Below are 17,758 nucleotides of genomic sequence, written 5' to 3'. Positions count from 1 at the left end.
CAGTTCTTTGGGATACGCACCCAGGAATGGAACTGCTAGGTCATATGGTAGCTCTATGTTTAACTTTAAGTATACAATTCAGTGGGTTTTAGTGTATTCACAAAGTTGTACAACCAAATCATCACCATATAACTCCAGAATATTTTCATCACCCTAAAAAGAAACCCCACAGCTATTAGTAAATTTCTATTCTCCCTTCCTGCAACCTCTGGCAACCACTAATTTGCTTCCTTACTCTATGGGTTTGCCTATTTTGGACATTTCACATAAATGGAATCATGTAGTATCATATAGTTTGTGACTTTCATATCTGGCTTCTTTCATTTAGTATATTTTAAAGTTCGTTCATGTTGTAGCATGTGTATCATAAGTAGCTCATTCCTTCTCCTGGCTGAAAAAATTCTACTGTATGAAGATACCACATTCTGTTCATCCATTCACCAGTTTGTAGACCTCTGAATTGTTTCCAAACTTATGGCTATTATGAATAATACTGCTATAAACATGCACATAAAAATTCTATATGAAAATATATTTTCATTCTCTTGAGTTTATACCTTGAAGTGAAATGGCTGGCTCTATGTTTAACTTCTTTGAGGAACTGTCAGGCTGTTTTCTGCAGTAGCTGCACAATTTTACATTCCTATCAGCAATGTACAAGAGTTTCAACCTTTTCACATCCTCAACACACTTGTCCTTTTTTATTATAGCCATTCTAGTAGGCATAAAGTGGTATCTCATGGTGATTTTGAGTTGTATTTCCCCAATGTCTAATAATGTTTAGCTTTTTTTCATGTCTGTCAATCATTTATATATCTTTGGAGAAATGTCTAATCAAATCCTTTGCTCATTTTTAATTGGGTTATTTGCCTTTTTGTTGATGAGTTCTAATTGTTCTTTTATATTCTGAATACAAGTCCCTTATTAGATATATGATTTGGAAATATTTTCTTCCATTCCATGCATTATCTTTTACTATCTTAAGGGTGTCATTTGAAGCATAAAAGATTTCAATTTTGATTAAGTTCAATTTATCTTTTTTTTTTTTTTTTTGTATTTTTCTGAAGCTGGAAACGGGAGAGACAGTCAGACAGACACCCGCATGCGCCCGACCGGGATCCACCCGGCACGCCCACCGGGGGCGATGCTCTGCCTCTCCGGGGCATCGCTCTGCTGAGACCAGAGCTACTCTAGCGCCTGGGGCAGAGGCCAAGGAGCCATTCCCAGCGTCCGGGCCATCTTTGCTCCAATGGAGCCTTGGCTGCGGGAGGGGAAGAGAGAGACAGAGAGGAAGGGGGGGGGGGTGGAGAAGCAAATGGGCGCTTCTCCTATGTGCCCTGGCTGGGAATCGAACCCGGGTCCCCCGCACGCCAGGCCGACGCTCTACCGCTGAGCCAACCGGCCAGGGCCAATTTATCTTTTTTTTTCCTCGTTGTGCTTTTAGTGTCATAGCTAAGAAAGCTTTGCATAATCTAAAGTCATAAAGATCTATTTCTATATTTCCGCCCAAGTCATAGTTTTAGCTTTTATATTTGTCTATGACTCATTTTGAATTAATTTTTGTATATGGTGTAAGGTAGAGATTCAATTTAATTCTTTTGCATGTGGATATGTAATATGCCATGTGTTTAAAAGACTATTCTTTTTGCATTGAATTGTCTTGCCACCTTTAACTTTTCAACCTTGTCATTGGTTTAAAACTGATTAACAACAAAAGAAATTTAAGGATAATACCTAGTTTAGGCAATGATGAAGGGAAGTCTTACACACTGATAAGAGGAGTATAAAAGCCATACAGCCTCTGAAGTGCAATTTGCTATGCATATCCAAATTTGAAATATATATACTCTGATCAGGAATTACATTTCTAGGAATTTATTTCAAGGAGCTAATCATACAAAGATGTTTTATATAATGGTGAACTGGAAGAAACTTAAATGTCAATCAGTAGGAAACTAGGTGAATAAATTATGCTACATCCATATACAGCTAGTGCTTGACTTACTACGATTGGTTCCGACAGACGGTCGTAACACAATTTGGTCGTAAGCTGAGTAGGCTATCTGTACAGTACTGTGAAATAATGTTATAAAAATCTTTAAGTCATATTTCATCATAATTTTCTTTTATTGTTATATATCATAATTTTCTTTGTTCATTTTATGCCATTTGTATTATCTCTACACCATTTTGTTTCTTATTTTTACATTCGTCAGGTTTAAGTAAAACACTGCATTACCAGTACAACTGGTTTAATATTTGCAAAGACAATTTCCTCTTGGTAGACATCTTGGGAGGGGTTTGATGAAAAATATCCAAGACACAAAACACAAATTGCTGTGCTGAGTCTGGGATAACAATTGAAATGGTGCACGCGGAGATGGTAGTGTTGCCGGAAGCTGGTCCGCACTGTCGTATGCCCAGCTGGGCAGCGCTTGTGCTGCCAGATGCGGAGCAGTCGTGGCTAGCGATTGTGGTCGTTAAGTCAAATGGTCGTAAGTTGCATAGGTCGTAAGTCGATCAATATTTGTAGTGAAATATGATATAGACTTTAAAAATGATGAAGTAGACTTGTATATATTGACTTGGAAGAATGCCTGTGACTTACTGCTATGTAAAAAATAAGAGCATATTACAAAGTACCATTTATTGTATGCATTTATATAATATATTTTACATATGCATATACATTCATGAGATAGCTCAGAAAAGACGAGAATATTAACAGTGGTTCACTAGGTAATGGGATTTTGGCTTTCTTTTCTTTTTTATACTTTTTTGCATTGCATGAATGCTACTTGAATATGTATTGTCTTTACATTCAGAAAAAGCTATTTTCGTGTTGTAGGAAAATGACAAGGAATATATATTTTAGGGGATTTATTCAATAGCATGGAAATATGTTCATAATATATTAAGTGAAAAAAGCAGGTTACAGTATCAGGCTTTTGAAAATATATATATATATATATTTTTTGTATTTTTCTGAAGCTGGAAATGGGGAGGCAGTCAGACAGACTCCCGCATGCGCCCAACCGGGATCCACTCTGCACGCCCACCAGGGGGCGATGCTCTGCCCATCCGGGGCGTCGCTCTGTCGTGACCAGAGCCACTCTAGCGCCTGGGGCAGAGGCCAAGGAGCCATCCCCAGCACCCGGGCCATCTTTTGCTCCAATGGAGCCTCGGCTGCGGGAGGGGAAGAGAGAGACAGAGAGGAAGGAGAGGGGGAAGGGTGGAGAAGCAGATGGGCGGCTCTCCTGTGTGCCCTGGCCAGGGATCGAACCCGGGACTTCCGCACGCCAGGCCAATGCTCTACCACTGGGCCAACCGGCCAGGGCCTGAAAATATTTTTTAAATGTAATATAGTATTTCCTAGGTACTATGGTAGTTTTTGTTTGTTTTTTACTACTTATCATTTCTGAAGTAAGGATGTCTCTTATAATCAATATGAATATTTAATGTGGTGGATTTCCCCCTTGCTGCCTCCCTCAAAATATGTTATTAAAGAGCTGATGCTTCTAGCAACCTGAGAACTGATGTGTACAGAGAAGAGACTGGGGGAATAGACATCAAAATGTGACCAATGCATGCTTAGCTCTGAATTGAGATTTTTATTTTCTTCTCTTTGTTAAGTATAGTTTTCAAGTTTTCTATAGTATATGAATAGATGGACATAAAAAGAAACCTTTTTATGTACTGCTTTCCTCTTTTTTCTTTTTTTTAAAGCTCTTATTGGCTTCACTAGGTGATTTATGAATCAGACAGTATCTCATCTAACTGGAAAGGTGCTCCTGCCCTGCTTTTCAAGAAGTAGAGTGTGAGGATATTTGGGACTTCTGGTCTTTGGCCTTTACCAAAATGAGACTAACAAATTAGCACACAAACTACCTCAGGAGTGTCAGAGTCTAGACTCTAGAGTGAGGGAGGACTACCTTGCATGACCACCAAGGGGCCTCTGGTTGGACCTGAGCTGGCAAAGCAAACTCAAGAACAGATGGGAAAGTTCACTGTGCCAGAGCTGGACTTTTGGGTAGCTCTGTGGGGACAAGGAAATCCCTGTGAGGTAGGAGAGTCCAGAGGGTGGGGACACTGGCTAATTATGGAGGAGAAGCATATCCAGCACTGTGGGGCCACTCGGATATTTTCCAGTCTAGCTCAGAAGCACATTTCCAGTCCATGAAGAGACCAGGGACTGTGTGAAATGGAAGATGAGTCCACCCCATGTAAGAGTCAAAAGTTATATTGGTTTGGGGTGAGCCCTTTTCTCAGTAAAGGGCAGGATAACTACAGGAAACAAAGGACATGGAGCAGAGGTAGAGGACTGATGGCCACAGCAAAACTTCTATAGCCTCAGAGGAGGCCAGCAAGCTCCAAGCCTCTACTTAGGGTAAGGAAGGGACTGGGGCTTGCAGTGACTGTGGCAGGGCACAGAGGAGAGTGCCGGGTACTGAGCCACATAGGAGCTTCGTATTCATGATTATATCTAATTCTCACAACAGTCCTGAGATGAGCTGCCTGAGGCTCAGAGAGGTTATGTGGTTTGTCCAAAAGCCTCATTAGAGTCCCTCTCTAAGAAGGAAAACAACAATGAGCAAAGATAATAATCATACTTATCATATTAACTTATTTTTTGTACTGATAGGTGAGAAAAACAAGTTCCAGAAAAATCCTCAATCTGATTCTAATATTTTTTTTCACAACTGTATAATAAAGAAAAAAAGGTTCAAGAATATATACCTTAATAGTGGGTATATCTCAATGGCAGGAATTTAATTTTTAAATTTCATTTTCTGAGTTTTTTGTTCCCTCCCACCTCCCAGTGAGCAAGAAAATCTTGAAGCAAAGAAAACAAAAAAAATTTTTCAGAAGCAGTTGTGAGGAATAGTAGGACAAGGTAATGAGAATGAATTACAATGAGATTTTTTTAAATTGATTTTAGAGAGAGGAAGGGAGACAGAGACAGGAACATTGATCCTTTCTTCCTGTACATGCCCTGACTGGGGACTGAACTGGCAACCTCTGCACTTTGGGATGATGCTCTAACCAACCAAGCTATCCAACCAGGGCTACAGTGAGATCTTTATGACAGAGAAATCCAGATTCTTATGAGCTATGTGAGTTCTACTTGGCTTATACAAGTCTGTTTCCAAAATAATAACAGGGGATTATACTCTTGTCCCAGTGAGCTGTTGCCAGGATTAACTGAAATGCAATATACATGAAAGTCTCAAGCACAGTACTTGGCATAAGGATGGTACTTAATAAATATTAAACCTGAGTCTTGTAGTCATAACTCTTCCTTGCTGCCCCAAGAAGGCCTAGCACCTACAGCTGTTTCAGAGAGCAGAAAGGAATCTGGTTCCCTTGGCAAGGGGCCTTTACTAGACCTGCAGCTGCCTACACACCTGACACTTTCCCTTCCTCTGTTTTTAACCATCTGGAGACTTACAGGATCTCATTCCTTACCCTATTTTCATCTAACTATTTTCTTCTCCCTCTCCTTTTGTCTCAATAATATCAGCTGCCTAAATAGTATTCTTGAGTATATGCAACTTATTTTCAACATAATACACATTTGCAAAGCACCTATGTTCTAAAGATGGCCCAGGCTCTTACTCTCCACTTATATCATCCAGAAATATTCATATGAGCTCAATCTAGTTGAAATCTTAGATCCTTCAACAACTCCCATGTGTTACCTAATAGCTATAACAGGTACACACACCATGCTATGGAATGCTAGAGGACAGATTTAGCAATGGGTGCATATGTATATAGAAGAGGAGGGTAAGAATGGAAGTTTTTAGTTTTTAAAAAGTAATGATTTCTCCACCCTGTTCTATGCATTAGCTTCATATACTGTCTTACAAAAGAAAAAGGGTGCCATTCTGCCCAACTGGTTTGAAAGCCAGTTAAAGCAATGCCTGAATGAGGCTGTTTCCTCTCATCTTCAGATTTATTCAAGTTTGTTACCAGCCACAAAATTTGTGGAAAGCTCAGGTCATCCGATGAGTTGACGAATGACTTCCTGGTGCTGAGGCAGTGAAGTGGAGAGCAGGTCCAAGCAGTTACAAATTAGTGTTCTCCTCAGACTATATGGAGCTTATTGGAGTACACACACATTCTCATTAATAGGCAATTTTAAGACTTTAAAGGGTGCCAAAAACTGGGGATTATTTGATATTTTCATTACTTATAAGGCAAACATGAATGTCAATGGAAAAAAGGATTCACCAATAGCTCAGACTCCCTAATAAATTAACAAGCTGTTTTCACATTTCCTTATTCCCTTCCAGCTCTTATTCAAATCCATAAATCCATGAACATGGTAATAACCATGGATTAGATACAATTATGTATTTTAGTTTTCTCACCCCCAGAACGATACTCAGAATGATGTTAAGCACAGCAATATTCAAAACCAGGGCACTATGACAACAGCCCCTTCAGGCCTGCAGACTGACAGTCCAGTGGAAGATGTTGGCAGGGCAGTGAGACACACCCTGTTTCTGCCTGTGTTATTTATGCCTCTGGCAGTGAAGCCCCTGACAAAGAAGCATGTCACTGAAACACATGCTCTTTGTTCATAGAGGTGCATGCCAGCACCGGCTGTGTCAGAAGGGACAGTACCGGGTCTGTAGTCTCTCCTCCTTTAGCTCTTTTGCTTTCTTTTTATTTACTGCACATTGTGGCTATGTTTATTAATCACTTTGTAGCATAATCTTATAAAACACACATTTACCCTGTGAGGAGAGTCCTTCAATACCCTTGAGTTGGTCATACAGAACAGGTTTCCAAGACCTGCTTGGTGTCTCACTAGTGATCAGTATCATCTCCCCCATGGGCCACCAGGTTACCACTGGCTCTAGCACAGACCTACCACGTTTCAATCTTCTTCAGCATCTCCCCTTTACCTGCAAGATGGCACCTGCATGTTTAGTATAAAAGGTTCTGTACAAATGTTCCCAAGCTCTTGCTCCAAATCAGGTCCCCACCCCATGCTAGGACTTCATTCCAGTTAGACTGATGACATAGGAGAAAAGATGGCAGGCTTTGGAGTTAGACCTACTTGGATTTAAACCCTACTTCCACCTCTTGTTGGCCATGCAGCTTAAGGCTCAGTTTCTCACCTGTAAAATGATTAAAACATAATCTACTTCACAGGGTTGTTTTTTGATTCAATGAGAAAGAACATATCAAGCCCTAAAAGTGGGTGGTAAATCATTGCTTGCTAACTCATGAAACTGACTTGCTTGTTTGTTTTGTAAAAGCCTTTCTCTCATGGCCCTGGGGTTCTCATAACCTTATAGCTAGACCTTGTGCGTCACCCTGAAGAGCACCTCCTTCACCATTTTCCTGCCACAGAAATGTCTGCTAAGGCTAAGACTCATTGTAAATACGAAGCTCAGGAAACAACATACTAGAATTTTTTTTTTTTTTGCCTTTTTCCATAAGCCTTTTAAATTTTTATTTATTTATTTATTTTTTTACAGAGACAGAGAGTGAGTCAGAGAGAGGTATAGACAGGGACAGACAGACAGGGACGGAGAGAGATGAGAAGCATCAATCATTAGTTTTTCATTGCACGTTGCAACACCTTAGTTGTTCATTGATTGCTTTCTCATATGTGCCTTGACCGTGGGGCTTCAGCAGACCGAGTAACCCCTTGCTGGAGCCAGCGACCTTGGGTTCAAGCTGGTGGGCTTTTGCTCAAGCTGGCGACCTCAGGGTCTCGAACCTGGGTCCTCAGCATCCCAGTCCGATGCTCTATCCACTGCGCCACCACCTGGTCAGGCTCCATAAGCCTTTTAAAAACTTTTTTTTTTTTTGCGTTGAAATTTTAATTAATTGTGTATTTTAAAAATTGATCTAAGTGGATACTCTCCCTCTGGGGAGCATGCCCTCGCCTTTATCTTCCTCTTCTTCTTCCCCCATAGGCCTGTTACTTTTGCCATTCCCTCATCTAAGCTCTAGGGGCCCTTCTTTTGCTTCTGCAACTTACTTACTAAACTCATGCAGCCCAGCAGGCTCATTTTCACTACCTCTGTAACTTTCAAAATAAACTTTTTCATATAATTTGCAGAGAATAAAATAACAAACAAACAAAATGTTAAAATGGTTTTGTTTGCCATATGTAAAATAGGAGGGGGAGTCTTAACGTTAAGAAATCTTAGGTTAATGTACAAAATTTTCTCTATTCACAAGTTGTTACTAATCTTTGGAGACTTTTTTCTGTATTAGAAGATGGTATCTGATTAGACACGTGACACATTAACTTATTTTAAGCTGAATATAACCGTTATGTTACTCTAGGTGTGCAAAGCAAATTTGGTGCTCTAACCCTGGCTCTCAAGAGTGCTCTCTGAACCAGACCATTACAAAGGCTACCTGCCAAGTTTCCCAAACCGAGACCATCAAGAATTTACATACCTCACAGGGGTCTCCTAAGAAATAATGGGATAAAAGTATTCGGGAAAACTGTAAAACTCCAAGACTCCATTAGAAATGCTGGTTGTTGCCTTATTAGCCTACATTTAAATATTAGAAACCCAGGGAGAGTCTATTGAACTCGGTACGCTGGGCTTCTCTACGGCTTGGGCAAGTGGACGGAGCTGCTCCTGCTCCAGCAAAGACCGACTTCACCGGGTGCCATGCGTTACAATGCGGGAGGGGGGCGTGGTTCCGCTCCCTACCGGGGTCTCCGTAGTCCTTCCATGCCCGCCTGGCCAAGGACACGGCTGGGTTCGGGCTGCTGACCGACACTACGGGGTGCAGAAGGTGATCGCAAAAAGTCCCTGTCTTATGCTCCCTTCCTGTGTCCCGCCTTTGCGGACGTCCAGCTGGCTTGGTCGAGCTTCAACAGCCGGACCTGGCCTTACGGACCCCCAAAGCCCGGCTGTAAAGACTCCCTCTGAGCTCTCCCAGCAACCGTCCAAGCGCGGTCCGCAGACCGACGTCGGAGCGAAGCGAGGTGGGGCCCAGGGGTCTCAATTCGACGGCGAGCGGGGAAGCCTCCGACCAAGTTCTTACATCAGCCACCACACGTGCAGCGGGAGCGAGGGGAGGCAGTCGCTCCAGTCCCGCGGGCTGCGCCTTTCCCCCCAGCCTCCGCCCCTCCCGCCGCGTCTCCCCGCCCCGTCCTTGGTGCAGCCGCGGCCACCTAGTCGAGCGGCGCCTCGCGGGGCCGAGTCGAGCGGAGCAGCCGCCTGAGCCGCGTCGCCGGTTTAAGCGCAGTGCGGGGCCGCGGCCGGGGGCGGCGGTAGTGAGACCGGCGCAGCGCTCCAGCCCCCTTTTCCCTCCGTGGTTTCTCTCCGCTCCCGTGAGTAACTTGGCTCCGGGGGCTCCGCTCGCCTGCCCGCACGCCGCCCGCTGCCCAGCCCCGCGCCGCCGGCCTCTGCCGACGCCAGACCCCTTCCGACGGCCCTAGCTGCGCAGGCCAGGACGCCGCCCCCTCGGCCCCCTCCGCGGAAAGTTAAGTTTGAAGAGGGGGAAGAGGGAAACATGGCCATGAAGAGGAGGATCCACCTGGAGCTGAGGAACCGGACCCCAGCGGCTGTAAGCGGAGCCCCTTCGGGTGCCCTCTCCCTCCAGTGACTTGCATGTAATGGAGGCCACCTGCGGGCCCCCGGCCGCGCGTGTCTGGCCCCGGAGCGGGGAAGGGCGCAGCTCGCGGGCTCGGACGGGGAAGGCGGGCAGCGGGCGGGAGGCTGCGGGGGGCAGCGAGCCCGCGGGGCCCCGCGGCGGTCCGGGGAAGGCGGTGGGTGTGGGAAAGCAAACTTTGAGCTCGTCGCCCACCGGGGTCCTCCGCGGAGGAGCGCGTGTGCGTGTGGCCGGCGGCGAGGGAGGCAGGAGGGGGTTGTGTAACGCTGGGAGCCATGTTTGCAGCCTCCCGGGATGCGCGGCTCCTCGGCAGGTACCGAGCCTGCCGAGGAGCCGCGCCGCCCTCCCCGGCTGAGCCCGCGGCAGGCCAGGCGGGGCTTCGCGAGCCCCGGGCCGGCCGGAGAAGGGCCTCGACCACAGGGGTCCGGGGGCGGCTCGGCCAGCCCGGTCTCGCGGTTGGCGCCGGCCGGGCCGAGGGCAGGGGCCCTGAGGCGAGGAGGGCGCGCTCAGCCCCGGAGGGGGCGAGGAGCCCCGGGGGGTCCGGGGCCGCGGGCGGGCGCGGCCTGGCGCGCGCCGCGCGGGGGAGGGGCGAGCCCCGGCGGCGGAGGTGGCGCAACCGCCGCCCCTCCCGAGGCCAAGTTTGAAAAAAGGACGCAGTTCCCGCCATTTTTCAAGCCTAAAAATAAAACTTTCTCCACCATCTTTGTCGCTCCCTTTGCGCCTTCCGGGCATTGCCCACTCTCGACCTTCCAGGGCGGGCCCCGGTCGGCCCGAGCCAGCCGTAGAGGTGGCGGCTTCACCCCCACCGCCCGCGCCGCGGCGGCGGAGCCCGGGGCCCCTGTCCGGGAGGCTGGCCCCTTGGTGTAGGCGGGCGGAGGCTCCTCGCGCCAGCCGGGGCGCGCCACAGGCCGACACAGCGCCATGTTGGCGGGCACCGTCTCCCTCCGCCGCCAGAGCCGGCCTGCGGGCTCGGCCCTGCCCGCCCGCCCCCGGCGGTGACTCCCGGGCGCCGCTCCCCAGGCCGACCTGGCGGCGTGTCTCCAGCCCGCCGCGCCGGGGCTCAGCTCGCACTGGCGGGAGCTGCGCGCTCCGCCGCCGACTCATCTCCTCCCCGGAGCGCTCCGTCCTCCTCCCCCGCGCCCCCCCCCCGCCTTCTTAAAAGGGCAACGCCTGGCGGCCGGCACCGCCCGGGCCAGGCGCCGAGGGTGCGGACGGCCTCGGTGGCCTTGGCCTCCGCCTCCGCAAATGTTAGAGTGCGGCCGACTGGGGCCTGCTCTCGCCGGCCGCGGCTGCGTGAGCGGCCAGCGGACCTTTAAAAATTGCCTCCTTCTTCTCCCCTACCCTCCCTGCGCACTGGAGCGGCTTCCCGCGGCCGGCTGCGGGGCCGCGCTTCCCGGCCCCTCGCGGGGAGGCCGCGCCTCTGCCAGACCCCCTCTTAGGGTGAGTGGCGCGCTCTGGCCTGGGGTAGCCCTGGGGAAATCCTCCCAGCCTCCCCCAGACTAGCGAGGGGCGCATTTCGTGCAGTCAGGTAGCTGTGGGTAACAAGTTGCCAACTTGTGGAAATTCATCCACGAGATTTTGACTCACTGAGGTCACCACAAATGAGGTTTGGGGCGCCGCACCGTGTGGCCACCCAGAGCATCCCTGGGGGATCTGAGGGCGTGGGCATCCTGACAAGGCCCCCGAGTTTTAAGGTTGAGATCGGACCACATTCGTCCCTTCGGTTTATCAGTCAGACATTTTGTGTTGGCCACGTGCTAGTATATTAAAGGGTTAATCTTCACACAGTAATAATACTCATTGAGTTGTGTTCTAATTTTGAGTTATTAATTTCAGGCGATTACGTTATTGCCGAGTAGTTATAAGTTAATAGAATGTAGAGTAATTAAATATAGGCAAAGTTTCCATAAGAAAAATACACATGTGGATTTAAGTGTTTTCAAATTTAGAATTTGAATTCTTTGTGGGCAAGCTAAACTGCTATTGAAGTACTCAATAGGACTTGACTTGGGTTGGTGAACACACAATGCAATATACGTATGATGTATTACAGAATCGTACACCTAAAGTCTATATAATTTTCTTAACCAGTGTCACCAAAAATTTTAATTAAGCCCTGGCTGGTTGGCTCAGTGGTAGAGTGTCGGTCTGGCATACAGGAGTCCTGGGTTCAATTCCCGGCCAGGGCACACAGGAGAAGCGCCCATCTGCTTCTCCACCACTCCCCCTCTCCTTCCTCTCTGTCTTTCCCTTCCCCTCCCACAGCCAAGGCTCCATTGGAGCAAAGTTGGCCCCTGCGCTGAGGATGGCTCTGTGGCATCTGCCTCAGGTGCTAGAATGGCTCTGGTTGCAACAGAGCGATGCCCCAGATGGGCAGAGCATCGCCTCCTAGTGGGCATGCTGGGTGGATCCCGGTTGGGCGCATGCGGGAGTCTGTCTGACTGCCTCCTGGTTTCCAACTTAAGAAAAATAAAAATAAATTTTTTTTTTTTTTTAATTAAAACGTTAAAAAAAAGTAGAGAAGGGAGGGCCTTACAGCACAAGTTGAGCAGTAAGAGCAGTGTTGCTCCGTCTGGGAAATAAAACTAGGCTGATATTCCCACTGTATGGAATTTTTTCATACATAACTTAATATGTTGCTTTTGAAAAGTACATATACGGCCCTGGCTGGTTGGGTCAGTGGTAGAGTGTTGGCCTGGCATGTGGAAGTTCTGGATTCGATTCCAGCCAGGGCACACAGGAAAAGCACCCATCTACTTCTCCATCCTTTCCCTTCTCCTTCCTCTCTGTCTCTCTCTTCCCCTCCCACAGCCAAGGCTCCACTGGAGCATAGTTGGCCCGGGCACTGAGGATGGCTCCATGACCTCCACCTCAGGTGCTAGAATCGTTCAGGTCGCAAAGGAGCAACACCCCACATGGGCAGAGCATTGCCCCCTAGTGGGCATGCTGGAGTCTGTCTGACTGCCTCTCTGCTTCTAACCTCGGAAAAATACAAAAAAAATAATAATAACAAAAAAAAGTTCATGTATGTGCAAGTGTTAATTTTTCAAGTAGTCAACTTAGTCCTTACCCTCCTGCAAAAGGCAGGCCAGCATTATATGGCTACTTAGTTAAAATTCAGTTAAAAGGTCAGTTTGACAGTTGCACTATCCACATTTCAGGTGTTCAAAAGCCACAGTTGACTAGCAACTACTATATTGGACAGGACTAGTCTACAGTAATCCAATGGTTTATTAAATACCAACACTGTGCTGAGACCTAGAAAAGCAGTGTGAACAAGTTAAAGAGCAGTGCCTTCCCTCATGAGGCTTAGACCCCTGTGCTGCCTGGTGCACTCCTGCTGGTTAGGGGCCTTGAGTGTTTTAGGAGCCAGCCTACACCACAATCCCACTAGGGACTCTGACAAGGGAGACTGAGACCAGTAAGAGTTGAGTTCTTAGAGTAAAGGTTTGACCTTAAACAGGAGGCTTTCCAGGGGGAAAAAATGCTGTAGATTTTGAAGGAAAATTTATAACAGAAGTTAAGAACTGTTTTTGCACAAAAGCATCATCCTTAAGGTAAATGAGAAGTTCCAAGACAACTCCTTTAAAACCAAAGTCAACTAGTCATGGCTCCTTCTGTGTGGGGCCAATTCTTAGTAGGCTCTGGGATCCTGAAGACTTTTGTCATTTGGAGAAAAAAAATTTTCTTTCTTTGTTGACTGTATTAACAGGAGGTTCTTAAATGTTCAAGAGTCTATCCCATGGTTGACCTTAATGTCATCAAGTGAGATCTAAATGTTTGAGGAGGATAAGTGGATGTTTGATCATAAATGTTAGGGTATGTGTGTGTGGCTTTTTTGTTATTTTATTTGAGGGTTTGCAAAAGACCCTGATTATCGCTTTACCTTTTTGTGTTCTGTGGCCAAAGGCTTAAATCAAGTTAATAGTTTAGTTCTCCTATTACTATAGCCTTGTTCTTTTTAAACACAGGTATTTTTATGGGGGGGGGGGGGGCTAAAAATATATGTATAGCTCAATTTTTTCCTAAGTCCAGGAGAACTCTATATAAGAGGTATGTTCAGACAGCTAGCCTTGATACTAGCTCTGTTTTGAGTTTTTCGTTAGAAAGGCAAGAAGTTCCTGAGGTTCATAGTCTGTGCCCATATGGAACACTGCTGGGCTGTATGCTAGACTGAGACATTTCATATGCCATAAGTATGCCAAAGTAGTCTTTCCTTAGTCTATTTTACGGGGGGGGGGGGGGGCTTTACGTTTTCCTCACATTTTTCCCCAACTTTAGGCATCTATTGTTGTGTCTATTTGTCTATTGTGATACAATTTTGAGCTTAGTGGGATATTCTAATTGGTTGGAGAGCAACTGCTTGGGGTTTTTTCCTTGTATAAGTAATACATATTCATTGAAGAAAAAATAAAGATAAGCTAAAAAATAGTAGATAAAGATAACCAAAAATTAAAGAAAATAGAAATCTTACCCCCATTCTACCATTTAGACAGTCTAGTGTGTTGCATTTATTTAGTTGTCTATATCTTTATCTTCCTATGTAGTTACTATACTATGTATTATAGCATCATGGTTAATGTCTGCATAGATTATAATTTCACCATCCCCATGGGGTGGTTAGAAGGTTTTTTGTTTTTTGTGGGGGTTTTTGCCTTGCTTATTTAAGAGAAACAGGAAAGGAGAGAGAGCAGAGATGCATCAGCTCATTGTGTCACTTCAGTTGTTCACTGACGGCTTCTCAATGTGCCTGGGGTAGGGCTCCAGCTGTGCCAGTGACCCCTTCCTCAAGCCAGTTACCATGAGATCATGTCAATGATTCCACGCTCAAGCTGGATGAGCCCGCATTCAAGCCAGCAACCTTGGGGTTTTGAACCTGGGACCTCTGTGTCCCAGGTTGATGCACTGTCTACTGTGCCACCACAGGTCAGGCATTGCCATTTTAAATATTACTGAAATGAACCTCTCAAAGTGAATCTGTCTTCTGCCAAGTTGCTTTTTAGAATGGTTCCTTTTACCCACCAGTAGTTCTGCCACCTAAGTTTGAGAACTACTAATATAAATCTGTGCTATTGTTACTTTGAAGACATTTTTGAAATAGTAGGGTAGAATGTTTGAACATTAGTTAACTCAGAAGAATGAAAATTAGCAAGAGTAGCAGTAGTTACTTTTTCTTTCTACATTTTGGGGTTATTTCACTTATAACAATAATCATGTTTTCTAATGAAAAGAATTGGTAACTTAAAAGATCTTTAATTCCTCCGTATTTAAAAAAAATTGTTTTTTTGCCCCCTTGTAACAAGGATAACATAATTGGGGAAGGTCATCCAACCAGTTATATAAAATTGTCTCTCTTTTACTGTAACCAGGGAAGTGGGGGGAGTGAGAGCAGATGGGAGAGGATGGCTTGATGTCTTCTGAAGCTCCCAGCTCCAGTTCCCATAACTTGGCTACAATATAGCTCAGCTTTTTCAGTCAAAACAGTGTTTTGCTGATAACTATAGAAAGAGAAACAAGCCCTGGATGGTTGGCTCAGGGTCAGAGCATCGGCCAGATGTGCAGGCAGCCCAGGTTCAATCCCCAGTCAGGGCACGTATTAGAAGTGAACATCTGCTTCTCTTCCCTTCCCTCTCCCTTGCTCTCTCTCTTCTCTACTTGCAGCCAGTGGCTCAGCTGGTCTGAGCCTCAACCTCAGGCATTCAAGATTGCTTGGTTAATTTGATCATTGGCCCCAGACATGGGTTGCCAAGTGGATCCTGGTCAGGGCACATGCAGGAGTCTATCTCTACCTTCCGTCCCTCGCTTAAAAAACAAAAACAAAACAAGTTATGGTAAATAGGAAATAATGGATTTTTGCTTTTAGTACGTAAATGTTTACCTTAAATTCATGTTTGAGAAAAAGCTAGTTTAATTGGAAAATGAGGTATGAAGAAGAGTGAATTTGACTCCAAAAAGCAAAAGTTAAACCATCTATTTTTGAGCAGAAAGTCAACTATTTTGGACCAAATAGCCCCCCCCCCCCCCCCAGTTCCATCTGCAAATGTACAAGTGCCTGCCCAACCTTCCCTCCTTAGATAGCCATGGAAGATTTGGGGCATAAAAAAGGGAAACTAAGGCCATTTCTCCTTGATTAGAAACTCCCATTTATTCTGTATCTAGATTGGGAGGCAATGGAGTTATATACATATCACACACACACACACACACCCGCCCCATGCACACTCTTACACAGTTGTACTCTCCCTTGCAAGGCAGCCTGGGTCCCTTCATGCTGCAGGAAGGAGTGGGGGTTGGGGAGAATGAATGCTGCTGACAGTGCCTGAGAGACGACACCTTTTCTCCCAAGTCCTGCATAGAACTTTAGACAGGCTGGAAGGCTGCTGACAGAGGCTTTTCGGACCTGTCAGACTCAGCAGGGCAGGAAGGGGGACCCTCCTGTGGTCTCTGCTTTCTACAGTAGTTTCCACTCTGCTCTGTCCTCTACTGTGCATCTAGAGCCCTGTTCTGAGGATAGCACGTTTCTTTGTGTCCTCAGCCTTCCTAGAAAAGTAAAGGGACATGCCTTCTCTCCTGAGCCATACAGCCTTCTACTCTACTCACCTTAGTAAATTCTGTTGCCTTCTACTCGTGGAGAAAATTAAAGGTTTCAATGTGAACTTCTTGCTCTCCCACTAATAAACTCAGCTACACCTGTGCCCATCCTAGCTGTCTTCTGCTCAGGAAGAGCTGCCCTGCCTCCAACAACAGTAGCGATACATCTCATTTTTAGTATGCATTTGTATTACTTATAGTTGAACAGGTTTTTTTTAATGCCTATTGATGATTTGTATTTTATGACTTGTCTGATGTTTTTGTCAGTGTTTCTTTTGAGGTGTTTATTTTTTTCTCACTAGGATAAAAACAGTATTCTCAAGATAAAAGGTAACTAGCTGTGGCCAGATAACTGTTGATTAGACTAGAGCATCATTCCTAAGCACAGAGGTTCCCGGTTTGATCCCCAGTCAGGGCACTTACAGAAACATCGATGTTTTCTGTTTCTCCCTGACAATTTTCATTGTTACCTTTCTCTCTAAAATCAAACATTAAAAAAAGAAAAGAAAAACATAACAATGCAAATACCTACAATTTTCATATATCAAGAAAGGTCACAAAAAATGTTAAAAAGAGGGATTGGTTGCCATTTTAAATAATGAACTCATAACTCAATAACAGACTCAAATGTTTATATTCTTTTGCCTAGCAATAGTTTGTGAGGAAACAAGCAATCCTAATTACAGAAGAAATTTTACACAAAAAGATAATCATGGCATTATTTATAACGGAAAATTGGGGCTGTGTTCTATACGGAGGATTGTAATTTATGGTACATCAGTATACTTTAATTTTTTTAGCTTTTAACAGGTATTCAGTGTTGTTATCTTAAAGTCTGCTAAGTTATATAGTTTCACCTCACCTATATTTAAAATATAAAAGACAAAAAATATACCAAAATATCAAATGGTGAATATTAATATGTTTTGCATTAATGTGATTATACTTATGGTCAGAAAGTAGGTTTTGTTTATATCCAAGTTGTCTCTCATTTCATCATCTGCTCAGTCCCCTATAATTCTGACACAAACCTCTTCTTCTATGCAGTACTCTTAAGTCTAGCAGTGACATATTTTACCTTTACTTTTAAAATAAATTAATAATTTCATCATTGAAGTGCAGAATAAGGTTCTAGAGAAAAGTCTCCTGGTCACTTACTTTCTGTCCCTGAGAGATTATCCCTGTGAGGTTTTATGTACATGTAAGAAAGTGAATGTATATATATTACATAAATCATAACATCCATTCTGTACATTTTTCATCCCACAATGTATCCTGGAAATGAGTCCCTTTTGATGGGCATTTAAGTTCTCTAATTTTTTAGTCACTTCCTGTGCCTTATTTTATAAGCCTTTCTGGGTGTTTTATACTAATGCTTCATTTTTGGGTACTCCTAACTTTTCCAAGTCTCCTTTGCAGTTTCCTCCTCCCCCAGGGTTCCATCCTTGGTCCTCTTCTTAGGAATTCCAGCTTCCACTACTATCTGCGTCCTGATGACTCCCAAATACAGAATTTACAACCCATACCTCACTCCCCAACTCCAAACCCACGTGTCCAGCTGCCTGGG

General features: G+C 45.2%; 2 protein-coding genes across 4 annotated transcripts in view; one reads left to right on the top strand and one right to left on the bottom strand.

Annotated features, from left to right (window-relative positions):
- HEMGN (hemogen) overlaps nt 1-10,722 on the bottom strand; it is a 52,522-nt gene extending 41,800 nt beyond the window's left edge. Inside the window, exon 1 of one of the 2 annotated variants that reach the window (XM_066367586.1) lies at nt 10,627-10,722. The gene's annotated coding sequence lies outside the window, so the exon portion shown is untranslated. The remainder of the gene's footprint in view (nt 1-10,626) is intronic. The other variant, XM_066367585.1, reaches the window with a different exon arrangement.
- The window catches only part of ANP32B (acidic nuclear phosphoprotein 32 family member B), a 28,581-nt gene continuing 20,101 nt past the window's right edge, over nt 9,279-17,758 (top strand). The window contains exon 1 of one of the 2 annotated variants that reach the window (XR_010749194.1): nt 9,279-9,555. Coding sequence is in view for 1 of the 2 variants with exons in the window: in XM_066367587.1 (XP_066223684.1) it covers nt 9,502-9,555 (54 nt within the window). In the remaining variant the exon portion in view is untranslated. The remainder of the gene's footprint in view (nt 9,556-17,758) is intronic. The other variant, XM_066367587.1, reaches the window with a different exon arrangement.

Source organism: Saccopteryx leptura, chromosome 2 (assembly GCF_036850995.1).
Source record: "Saccopteryx leptura isolate mSacLep1 chromosome 2, mSacLep1_pri_phased_curated, whole genome shotgun sequence".
In the NCBI taxonomy this organism is placed as follows: domain Eukaryota; kingdom Metazoa; phylum Chordata; class Mammalia; order Chiroptera; family Emballonuridae; genus Saccopteryx; species Saccopteryx leptura.
The sequence above is the reverse complement of the archived record's forward strand: the minus strand, read 5'-3'. Positions and strand labels throughout refer to the sequence as shown.